The 12,879-nt window shown below is 41.7% G+C and overlaps 1 protein-coding gene across 2 annotated transcripts in view; it reads left to right on the top strand.

Annotated features, from left to right (window-relative positions):
* The window catches only part of CRTC3 (CREB regulated transcription coactivator 3), a 668,286-nt gene that overhangs the window by 274,295 nt on the left and 381,112 nt on the right, over window positions 1-12,879 (top strand). For both annotated transcript variants that reach the window (XM_053717740.1, XM_053717741.1), the window contains exon 4: window positions 12,210-12,271. In XM_053717740.1, coding sequence (XP_053573715.1) covers window positions 12,210-12,271 — 62 coding nt within the window. The remainder of the gene's footprint in view (window positions 1-12,209; window positions 12,272-12,879) is intronic.

Raw genomic sequence — 12,879 nt, forward strand, 5'->3', positions numbered from 1 at the left:
GAAGAATCTGCCTGCGTTTTCTATGATCTTAGCAGAAGTAACTAAGATCCACTGGCTGTTCTTGCACATTCTGAGGAGTGGGGTAACTTCAGAAAGGGAATAGCGTGCGGGGTCTCCTGCAAATAAGGTATGTGCAGTAAAATATTTTTCTAAGGAATGGAATTGACTAAGAAAATACTACTGATACCGATGTAATGTAAGTACAGCCTTAAATGCAGTGAAAGCGACTGGTATCAGGCTGATTAATGTATATGCAGTAAAGTAATTTTCTAAGGAATGGAATTTGACTAAGAAAATGCTACTAATACTGAAGTAATGTAATAAGCCTTAAAATGCAGTAGAAGGACTGGTATCAGGCTTATCAATAGAGATACATACTCTTTAAAAAAGGATGTTTAAAACGTTTGCTGGCATGTTTAATCGTTTTTTGTGAGGTACATTGGTGATAAAACTTATTGGGGCATGAATTTTTCCACATGGCTGACTTATATTTCTGCATAGAAACAGTTAACTGAGGCTCCCACTGTTGTAATAATGAGTGGGAGGGGACTATTTTAGCGCTTTTTTGCGCAGTAAAAATTCAGTCTGTCTTCCTGCTTCTTCCTGCATGACCCAGGACGTCTCTAGAGAGCTCAAGGGACTTCAAAAGTCATTTTTGAGGGAGGTAATCAGTCACAGCAGACCTGTGACAGTGTGTTTGACTGTGTTAAAAAACATTTTTTTCTCTATTGATTATCCGTTTTGGGTCCATTTGCAAGTGGGTGCAATGCTCTGCTAACTTAATACATTTACTGTGAAAATTTGGTTGCTATAACTGATTTGGTTCATTGTTATTTCAACTGTGACAGTTTTTTGTGCTTCTTAAAGGCGCAGTAGCGTTTTCTATATTGCTTGTAAATTTATTTTAAAGTGTTTTCCAAGCTTGCTAGTCTCATTGCTAGTCTGTTTAAACCTGTCTGACACAGATGAATCTGTTTGTTCACTATGTTTGAAGGCCAGTGTGGAGCCCCATAGAAATGTGTACTAAATGTATTGATTTCACTTTAAATAATAAAGGTCAGTCTTTATCTGTAAAGGAATTATCACCAGACAACGAGGGGGAAGTTATGCCGACTAACTCTCCTCACGTGTCAATACCTTCGCCTCTCACTCAGGAGGCGCGTGATATTGTTGCGCCAAGTACATCAGAGACGCCCATACAAATCACTTTACAAGACATGGCTACTATTATGAATAATACCCTGACAGAAGTATTATCTAAATTGCCAGAATTAAGAGGCAAGTGCGATTGCTCTGGGATAAGGACAGAGCGCGCTGGTACTGTGAGAGCCATGTCCGATACTGCGTCACAGTTTGCAGAACATGAGGACGGAGAGCTTCATTCTGTGGGTGACGGATCTGATCCAGGGAAACCGGATTCAGAGATCTCTAATTTTAAATTTAAGCTTGAGAATCTCCGTGTATTGCTAGGGGAGGTTTTAGCGGCTCTGAATGACTGTAACACAGTTGCAATTCCAGAGAAATTATGTAGGCTGGATAGATACTATGCGGTGCCGGTGTGTACTGACGTTTTTCCTATACCTAAAAGGCTCACAGAAATTATTAGCAAGGAGTGGGATAGACCCGGTGTGCCCTTTTCCTCACCTCCTATATTTAGGAAAATGTTTCCAATAGACGCCATTTCACGGTACTTATGGCAGATGCTCCCTAAGGTGGAGGGAGCAGTTTCTACTTTAGCTAAGCGTACCACTATCCCGGTGGAGGATAGTTGTGCTTTTTCAGATCCAATGGATAAAAAATTAGAAGGTTACCTTAAGAAAATGTTTGTTCAACAAGGTTTTATCTTACAGCCCCCTGCATGCATTGCGCCTGTCACTGCTGCTGCGGCATTCTGGTTTGAGTCTCTAGAAGAGGCCATTCACACAGCTCCATTGGATGAAATTATGGACAAGCTTAAAGCACTTAAGCTAGCTAATGCATTTGTTTCTGATGCCATTGTACATTTAACTAAACTAACGGCTAAGAACTCCGGATTCGCCATCCAGGCGCGCAGAGCGCTATGGCTTAAATCCTGGTCAGCTGACGTGACTTCTAAATCTAAATTGCTTAATATTCCTTTCAAGGGGCAAACCTTATTCGGGCCCGGCTTGAAAGAAATTATCGCTGACAATACTGGAGGTAAGGGTCATACTCTTCCTCAGGACAGGGCCAAATCAAAGGCCAAACAGTCTAATTTTTGTGCCTTTCGAAACTTCAAGGCAGGAGCAGCATCAACTTCCTCCGCTCCAAAACAGGAAGGAACTGTTGCTCGATACAGACAGGCCTGGAAAACTAACCAGTCCTGGAACAAGGGCAAGCAGGCCAGAAAACCTACTACTGCCCCTAAGACAGCATGAAGGGATGGCCACCTATCCGGAAACGGATCTAGTAGGGGGCAGACTTTCTCTCTTTGCCCAGGCGTGGGCAAGAGATGTCCAGGATCCCTGGGCGTTGGAGATCATATCTCAGGGATATCTTCTGGACTTCAAAGCTTCTCCTCCACAAGGGAGATTTCATCTTTCAAGGTTATCAGCAAACCAAATAAAGAAAGAGGCATTTCTACGCTGTGTACAAGACCTCCTAGTAATGTGGGTGATCCACCCAGTTCCGCAGACGGAACATGGGCAAGGATTTTACTCAAATCTGTTTGTAGTTCCCAAGAAAGAGGGAACCTTCAGACCAATCTTGGACTTAAAGATCTTAAACAAATTCCTAAGAGTTCCATCATTCAAAATGGAAACTATTCGAACCATCCTACCCATGATTCAAGAGGGTCAGTACATGACCACAGTGGACTTAAAGGATGCCTACCTTCACATACCGATTCACAAAGATCATTATCGGTACCTAAGATTTGCCTTTCTAGACAGGCATTACCAGTTTGTAGCTCTTCCCTTCGGATTAGCTACGGCCCCGAGAATTTTTACAAAGGTTCTGGGCTCACTTCTGGCGGTTCTAAGACCACGAGGCATAGCGGTGACTCCGTATCTAGACGACATTCTGATACAAGTGTCAAGTTTTCAAATTGCCAAGTCTCATACAGAGATAGTTCTGGCTTTTCTGAGGTCGCATGGGTGGAAGGTGAACGTGGAAAAGAGTTCTCTATTACCACTCACAAGAGTCTCCTTCCTAGGGACTCTTATAGATTCTGTAGAGATGAAAATTTACCTGACGGAGTCCAGGTTATCAAAACTTCTAAATGCTTGCCGTGTCCTTCATTCCATTCCACGCCCGTCAGTTGCTCAGTGCATGGAAGTAATCGGCTTAATGGTAGCGGCAATGGACATAGTGCCATTTGCGCGCCTGCATCTCAGACCGCTGCAATTATGCATGCTAAGTCAGTGGAATGGGAATTACTCAGATTTGTCCCCTCTACTAAATCTGGATCAAGAGACCAGAGATTCTCTTCTCCGGTGGCTTTCTCGGGTCCATCTGTCCAAGGGTATGACCTTTCGCAGGCCAGATTGGATGATTGTAACAACAGATGCCAGCCTTCTAGGTTGGGGCGCAGTCTGGAACTCCCTGAAGGCTCAGGGATCGTGGACTCAGGAGGAGAAACTCCTCCCAATAAATATTCTGGAGTTAAGAGCAATATTCAATGCTCTTCTAGCTTGGCCTCAGTTAGCAACACTGAGGTTCATCAGATTTCATTCAGACAACATCACGACTGTGGCTTACATCAACCATCAAGGGGGAACCAGGAGTTCCCTAGCAATGTTAGAAGTCTCAAGGATAATTCGCTGGGCAGAGTCTCACTCTTGCCACCTGTCAGCGATTTACATCCCAGGCGTGGAGAACTGGGAGGCGGACTTTCTTTTCATCCGGGGGAGTGGGAACTTCATCCGGAGGTGTTCGTTCAGCTGGTTCATCGTTGGGGCAAACCAGAACTGGATCTCATGGCGTCTCGCCAGAACGCCAAGCTTCCTCGTTACAGATCCAGGTCCAGGGACCCGGGAGCGGCGCTGATGGATGCTCTAGCAGCCCCTTGGGTTTTCAACATGGCTTATGTGTTTCCACCGTTTCCGCTGCTGCCTCGACTGATTGCCAAGATCAAACAGGAGAGAGCATCTGTGATTCTGATAGCGCCTGCGTGGCCACGCAGGACCTGGTATGCAGACTTAGTGGACATGTCGTCCTGTCCACCATGGTCCCTGCCTCTGAGGCAGGACCTTCTAATTCAAGGTCCTTTCAACCATCCAAATCTAATTTCTCTGAGGCTGACTGCATGGAGATTGAACGCTTGATCCTATCAAAACGTGGCTTCTCGGAGTTAGTTATTGATACCTTAATACAGGCACGGAAGCCTGTTACCAGAAAAATTTACCATAAGATATGGCGTAAATATTTATATTGGTGCGAATCCAAGAGTTACTCATGGAGTAAGGTTAGGATTCCTAGGATATTGTCCTTTCTACAAGAGGGTTTAGAAAAGGGCTTATCTGCTAGTTCGTTAAAGGGACAGATTTCTGCTCTGTCTATTTTTTTACACAAACGTCTGGCAGAAGTTCCAGACGTCCAGGCTTTTTGTCAGGCTTTGGCTAGGATTAAGCCTGTGTTTAAGACTGTTGCTCCGCCATGGAGCTTAAACTTGGTTCTTAAAGTTCTTCAAGGTGTTCCGTTTGAACCCCTTCATTCCATTGATATGAAGCTTTTATCTTGGAAAGTTCTGTTTTTGATGGTTATTTCCTCGGCTCGAAGAGTCTCTGAGTTCTATCTGGACGTAGTCCGTGCCCTGAAGTTCTATTTACAGGCAACTAAAGATTTTCATCAAACTTCTTCCCTGTTTGTCGTTTACTCTGGATAGAGGAGAGGTCAAAAAGCTTCGGCAACCTCTCTCTCCTTTTGGCTTCGTAGCATAATACGTTTAGCCTATGAGACTGCTGGACAGCAGCCCCCTGAAAGAATTACAGCTCATTCCACTAGAGCTGTGGCTTCCACCTGGGCCTTTAAGAATGAGGCCTCTGTTGAACAGATTTGCAAGGCTGCGACTTAGTCTTCGCTTCACACCTTTTCAAAATTTTACAAATTTGACACTTTTGCTTCTTCGGAGGCTGTTTTTGGGAGAAAGGTTCTACAGGCAGTGGTTCCTTCCGTTTAAGTTCCTGCCTTGTCCCTCCCATCATCCGTGTACTTTAGCTTTGGTGTTGGTATCCCATAAGTAATGGATGACCCGTGGACTGAATACACTTAACAAGAGAAAACATAATTTATGCTTACCTGATAAATTTATTTCTCTTTTAGTGTATTCAGTCCACGGCCCGCCCTGTCTTTTTTAAGGCAGATCTAAATTTTAATTAAAACTCCAGTCACCACTGCACCCTATGGTTTCTCCTTTCTCGTCTTGTTTCGGTCGAATGACTGGATATGACATGTGAGGGGAGGAGCTATATAGCAGCTCTGCTTTGGGTGATCCTCTTGCAACTTCCTGTTGGGAAGGGAATATATCCCATAAGTAATGGATGACCCATGGACTGAATACACTACAAGAGAAATAAATTTATCAGGTAAGCATAAATTATGTTTTTACGCTTCATTGTGCATTTTTTTATTATACAGATACCTTTAAAAGTAAAACTTCCAAACTTCATTCAGCATATGTAAGAATTATTCAGATACTGCTGTGTTCCTACAGATAACATAGTTTCTTTTCCTGTGTGTTTTGTGTCTCAGGCTTTTTATATTACCCTTGCCTTGTATGCAACCTATCATCATGGTATACTTGAAGAAAACCAGCGTCAATTAAAGAGGACATATGATTGCTATTGTGGAAGGGTTCAGTGGATTTTCATGGGCATGCATGAGTTAAAGAGATAGTCCAGTCAAAATTAAACTTTCATGATTCAGATAGAGCATGCATTTTTAAGCAACTTTCTAATTTCTCTTGTTAAGTGTATCCAGTCCACGGATCATCCATTACTTATGGGATATTCTCCTTCCCAACAGGAAGTTGCAAGAGGATCACCCACAGCAGAGCTGCTATATAGCTCCTCCCCTAACTGTCATATCCAGTCATTCTCTTGCAAGCCTCAACCAAGATGGAGGTCGTAAGAGGAGTGTGGTGTTTTATACTTAGTTTATTCTTCAATCAAAAGTTTGTTATTTTTAAATGGTGCCGGAGTGTACTGTTTATCTCAGGCAGTATTTAGAAGAAGAATCTGCCTGCGTTTTCTATGATCTTAGCAGAAGTAACTAAGATCCATGGCTGTTCTCACATATTCTGAGGAGTGAGGTAACTTCAGAGAGGGAATGGCGTGCAAGTTTTCCTGCAATAAGGTATGTGCAGTTAATATTTTTCTAGGGATGGAATTTGCTAGAAAATGCTGCTGATACCGAACTAATGTAAGTAAAGCCTTAAATGCAGTGATAGCTACTGGTATCAGGCTTATTAATAGAGATGCATACTCTTATAAAAATGTAATATAAAACGTTTTTATATGTATTTGGTGATAAAACTTATTGGGGCCTAGTTTTTTTCCACATGGCTGGCTTGAATTTTGCCTAGATACAGTTTCCTTAGGCTTTCCACTGTTGTAATATGAGTGGGAGGGGCCTATTTTGCCATTTTTTTGCACAGCAAAAATTACAGAGACAGACATCCAGCTTCTTCCTGCATGATCCAGGACATCTCTGGAGGGCTCAAAAGGCTTCAAATTCGTTTTTGAGGGAGGTAAAAAGCCACAGTAGAGCTGTGGCTGTTGTTGTGACTGTTTGGGAAAAAAAAAAACGTTTTTGTCTTTTATTATTTTTTGGGTATTAAGGGGTTAATCATCCATTTGCAAGTGGGTGCAATGCTCTGCTAACTTGTTACATACACTGTAAAAATTTTGTTAGTGTAACTGCCTTTTTTCACTGTTATTTCAAATTTTGACAAAATTTGTGTTTCTTAAAGGTGCAGTAACGTTTTTTATATTGCTTGTAAACTTGTTTAAAGTGTTTTCCAAGCTTCCTAGTCTCATTGCTAGTCTGTTTAAACATGTCTGACACAGAGGAAACTACTTGTTCATTATGTTTGAAAGCCATGGTGGAGCCCCATAGGAGAATGTGTACTAAATGTATTGATTTAATCTTAAACATTAAAGATCAATCTTTAACTATAAAAGAAATATCCAGAAGTTTCTGACGAGGGGGAAGTTATGCCGACTAACTCTCCCCACGTGTCAGACACTTCGCCTCCCGCTCAGGTAATGCACGCTAATATGGCGCCAATTACATCAGGGACGCCCATAGCGATTACCTTGCAGGACATGGCTGCAATCATGAATAATACCCTGTCAGAGGTATTATCCAGGTTGCCTGAATTAAGAGGCAAGCGCGATTGCTCTGGGGTTAGGAGAAATACAGAGCGCGCAGATGCTGTAAGGGCCATGTCTGATACTGCGTCACAATATGCAGATCATGAGGACGGAGAGCTTCAGTCTGTGGGTGACATCTCTGATTCGGGGAATCCTGATTCAGAGATTTCTAATTTTAAATTTAAGCTTGAGAACCTCCGTGTGTTGCTTGGGGAGGTATTAGCTGCTCTGAATGACTGTAACACAGTTGCAGTACCAGAGAAATTGTGTAGGCTGGATGTTTTTCCTATACCTAAAAGGCTTACAGAAATTATTAGCAAAGAGTGGGATAGACCGGGTGTGCCTTTTTCCCCACCTCCTATATTTAGAAAAATGTTTCCAATAGACGCTACTAGACGGGACTTATGGCAGACGGTCCCTAAGGTGGAGGGAGCAGTTTCTACTTTAGCAAAGCGTACTACTATCCCGGTTGAGGACAGTTGTGCTTTTTCAGATCCAATGGATAAAAAATTGGAGGGTTACCTTAAGAAAATGTTTATTCAACAAGGTTTTATTTTACAGCCCCTTGCATGCATTGCGCCTGTCACGGCTGAGGCGGCATTCTGGTTTGAAGCCCTGGAAGAGGCCATCCATACAGCTCCATTGACTGAAATTATTGACAAGCTTAGAACACTTAAGCTAGCTAACTCATTTGTTTCTGATGCCATTGTTCATTTGACTAAACTAACGGCTAAGAATTCCGGATTCGCCATCCAAGCGCGTACGGCGCTATGGCTTAAATCCTGGTCAGCTGACGTGACTTCGAATTCTAAATTACTCAACATTCCTTTCAAGGGGCAGACCTTATTCGGGCCTGGTTTGAAGGAAATTATTGCTGACATTATTGGAGGTAAGGGTCACACCCTTCCTCAGGACAAGGCCAAAGCAAAGGCCAAACAGTCTAATTTTCGTGCCTTTCGAAATTTCAAGGCAGGTGCAGCATCAACTTCCTCTGCTTCAAAACAAGAGGGAACTTTTGCTCAATCTAAGCAGGCCTGGAAACCTAACCAGTCCTGGAACAAAGGCAAGCAGGCCAGAAAGCCTGCTGCTGCCTCTAAGACAGCATTAAGGAACGGCCCCCTATCCGGCAACGGATCTAGTAGGGGGCAGACTTTCTCTCTTCGCCCAGGCGTGGGCAAGAGATGTTCAGGATCCCTGGGCTTTGGAGATCATATCTCAGGGATATCTTCTGGACTTCAAAGCTTCCCCTCCACAAGGGAGATTTCATCTTTCAAGGCTATCTGCAAATCAGATAAAGAAAGAGGCATTCCTACGCTGTGTGCAAGACCTCCTAGTTATGGGAGTGATCCATCCAGTTCCGCGGACGGAACAAGGACAGGGTTTTTATTTGAATCTTTTTGTGGTTCCCAAAAAAGAGGGAACCTTCAGACCAATTTTGGATCTAAAGATCTTAAACAAATTCCTCAGAGTTCCATCTTTCAAAATGGAAACTATTCGGACCATCCTACCCATGATCCAAGAAGGTCAGTACATGACCACAGTGGACTTAAAGGATGCCTACCTTCACATACCGATTCACAAAGATCATCATCGGTTTCTAAGGTTTGCCTTTCTAGACAGGCATTACCAATTTGTAGCTCTTCCTTTCAGGTTGGCTACAGCCCCGAGAATCTTTACGAAGGTTCTGGGCTCACTTCTGGCGGTTCTAAGACCGCGAGGCATAGCGGTGGCTCTGTGTCTAGACGACATCCTGATACAGGCGTCAAGCTTTCAAGTTGCCAAGTCTCATACAGAGATAGTTCTGGCATTTCTGAGGTCGCACGGGTGGAAAGTGAACGAGGAAAAGAGTTCTCTATCCCCACTCACAAGAGTCTCCTTCTTAGGGACTCTTATAGATTCTGTAGAAATTAAATTTACCTGACGGAGTCCAGGTTATCAAAACTTCTAAATGCTTGCCGTGTTCTTCACTCCATTCCGCGCCCTTCGGTAGCTCAGTGTATGGAGGTAATCGGCTTAATGGTAGTGGCAATGGACATAGTGCCATTTGCGTGCCTTCATCTCAGACCGCTGCAATTATTCATGCTGAGTCAGTGGAATGGGGATTACACAGATTTGTCCCCTCTGCTAAATCTGGATCAAGAGACCAGAGATTCTCTTCTCTGGTGGTTGTCTCGGGTACACCTGTCCAAGGGTATGACCTTTCACAGGCCAGATTGGACAATTGTAACAACAGATGCCAGCCTTTAATACAGGCACGAAAGCCTGTTACCAGGAAAATCTACCACAAGATATGGAGTAAATATCTTTATTGGTGTGAATCCAAGAATTACTCATGGAGTAAGGTTAGGATTCCTAGAATATTGTCTTTTCTCCAAGAGGGCTTGGACAAAGGATTATCAGCTAGTTCCTTAAAGGGACAGATTTCTGCTCTGTCTATTCTTTTGCACAAGCGTCTGGCAGAGGTTCCAGACGTCCAGCCATTTTGCCAGGCTTTGGTTAGAATTAAGCCTGTGTTTAAACCTGTTGCTCCCCCGTGGAGCTTAAACTTGGTTCTTAAAGTTCTTCAAGGAGTTCCGTTGGAACCCCTTCATTCCATTGATATTAAACTTTTATCTTGGAAAGTTCTTTTTTTGATGGCTATTTCCTTGGCTTGGAGTGTCTCTGAGCTCTCTGCCTTACAATGTGATTCTCCTTATCTGATTTTTCATGCAGATAAGGTAGTCCTGCGTACCAAACCTGGGTTTTTACCTAAGGTGGTTTCTAACAAGAATATCAATCAAGAGATTGTTGTTCCATCATTGTGTCCTAATCCTTCTTCAAAGAAGGAACGTCTTTTACATAATCTGGACGTAGTCCGTGCCTTGAAGTTTTACTTACAAGCTACTAAAGATTTTCGTCAAACATCTACCCTGTTTGTCGTTTACTCTGGACAGAGGAGAGGTCAAAAAGCTTCGGCAACCTCTTTCCTTTTGGCTTCAGAGCATAATACGCCTAGCCTATGAGACTGCTGGACAGCAGTCCCCTGAAAGGATTACAGCTCATTCTACTAGAGCTGTGGCTTCCACCTGGGCCTTTAAAAATGAGGCCTCTGTTGAACAGATTTGCAAGGCCGCGACCCCCAAGGCAGAACATACAGTGATCTGAGATGTCATCGCAGAAAATGCATAATGTCTGCAGAAAGAACAGTACCCATGCAGGAACTGTTAGACTTAGTGCTTTAACTTTGCTGCTCTACTCTTCAAACATAGCTGTGTTCTGGCTGCACTCTTTAAGTGTTCCAGTGCATCAAGAAAAAAGTGCTTTTGAAGTTAACAGACAAATATGCAGTAGCACTGTAAAGCAGCAGTGCATTGATTATTAACTGGCCTTTCCCAGTCTGCAAAGCTTCTGAATGTAAGACGTTCTTATGAGGATTGCACCTTTTTATTACTACATTTCTATGTTAGACCAAGAGAAAGGGAAACAAATTTCTTCAAGAGACATTTTTTAATTTTTTTTTGTCTGCAGCTAATTTGTAATGCAATTTTCAATTACTGCACTATATCATAAAACGTTAAAAATGGTTTTATTCTTTAGTTAACCAACCCATTGCAATTGAACTGGTGCTTTAGTGTAACTGCCTAATTTAAAATTGAATTTTATTTAAAAATGGCCTGCAGAAAAATTTTCACTAAAAAAATCTCATTGCAGAAAGTGAAAACAAATTCTGCCTCTGGGGCCGTGACTTGGTCTTCGCTTCACACTTTTTCTAAATTTTCCAAATTTGATACTTTTGCTTCTTCGGAGGCTGTTTTTGGAGAAAGGTTCTTCAGGCAGTGGTTCCTTCCGCTTAATCCTGCCTTGTCCCTCCCATCATCCATGTACTTTTGCTTTGGTATTGGTATCCCATAAGTAATGGATGATCCGTGGACTGGATACACTTAACAAGAGAAAACATAATTTATGCTTACCTGATAAATTTATTTCTCTTGTAGTGTATCCAGTCCACGGCCCGCCCTGTCCTTTTAAGGCAGGTCTAAATTTTAATTAAACTACAGTCACCACTGCACCCTATGGTTTCTCCTTTCTCTGTTTGTTTTCGGTCGAATGACTGGATATGACAGTTAGGGGAGGAGCTATATAGCAGCTCTGCTGTGGGTGATCCTCTTGCAACTTCCTGTTGGGAAGGAGAATATCCCATAAGTAATGGATGATCCGTGGACTGGATACACTACAAGAGAAATAAATTTATCAGGTAAGCATAAATTATGTTTTACTCCTATTATTAATTTTCTTCGTTCTCTTGGTATCTTTAGTTGAATGTAAGCTTAGGAGTCTGCCCTTTTTGGTTCAGCACCTGGGTAGTGCTTGCTGATTGGTGGCTACATTTAGACACCAATTATAAAGCGCTACCCAGGTGCTGAACCAAAAATGGGCCGGCTCCTATGCTTACATTCCTGCCTTTTTCAAATGAAGATAACAAAAGAACGACGAAAAATTAATAGGAGTAAATTAGAAAGTTGCTTAAAAATGCCTGATATTTCTGAATCATGAACGTTTAATTTTGACTAGACTATCCCTTTAACTGAGCATTTTTTTTTATTAATTTGCTCACAAAAAAAAAATCAGCATAGCATTCTGATTTAAGTTGTAACTGTTGTTTAACTTTAGAACTTAGAAAATATTTAATTACATACCAAATCTATATACACAGTGGTCTTATGTCTCTTGTTGCATTTTTTTATCATCTTATGAAAAAGTAGGCTATGATTTTTGTATCTTTTAGACGAGCTGGTACAGAATTCCATCCAAATGATAGGCAGCTTTGCTATAATACTGCTATTTGTAATATTGATGAATATCCTAATAGCCATCTGCTTTTCCTTTACTCTCAATCACTGTGACAGCTCTCCGTATGCACCAGTTTATCTCTCGCCCCCACCTGACAATAGCTGGAGAAGGTATGTACAACAAAGTCTTATTTATCTTCTATCTACTTGATCACACAATGATAAAGAAAATTTGTTATGTGTTTCTTAAAATGTGTTCTTTAGTAGACGTAGTTTTTCCAAATATTTGTTTTTGTCTTTCGCTTAATTTTCAAGGAAGACGCATCTTGGGTTGCCACATGCAATACACATAGGCTTTATTCAATAACTGTGTGGGTTTTGCATCAAAGACCAAAAATCCATTAGAATTAATATTCAAAGTTTGTAAAGTTCCTATGACAGATATCTGCACATTTTAATTTTGATTGATGTGTGTTCAGGGAAATTTTAAAAATTCAATTATTATTGCAATACATTTGGTCAAGTGATAGAAGACAATGGAAAATGTATACATGCATATAAGTTAGATATTAAATGACAAAATGTATATTCTATCTAGCTTGTAAAACCTGATTAAACGGTATATAATTTTCTTTTCCTCTGGGCCCATTACAAATTGCTGTTATAAAAGGGGGTTATTTTGGACTGGTTTTGAGGAAATTTAGAGAGGGTAAATAGAAATTCAATTCATAAAAACAAAAGAATAGAAGAAAGGTGCACAAGGCAAGACTCAAGTGATA

The sequence above is a fragment of the Bombina bombina genome, chromosome 6 (genome assembly GCF_027579735.1).
Source record: "Bombina bombina isolate aBomBom1 chromosome 6, aBomBom1.pri, whole genome shotgun sequence".
Taxonomy (NCBI): Eukaryota; Metazoa; Chordata; class Amphibia; order Anura; family Bombinatoridae; genus Bombina; species Bombina bombina.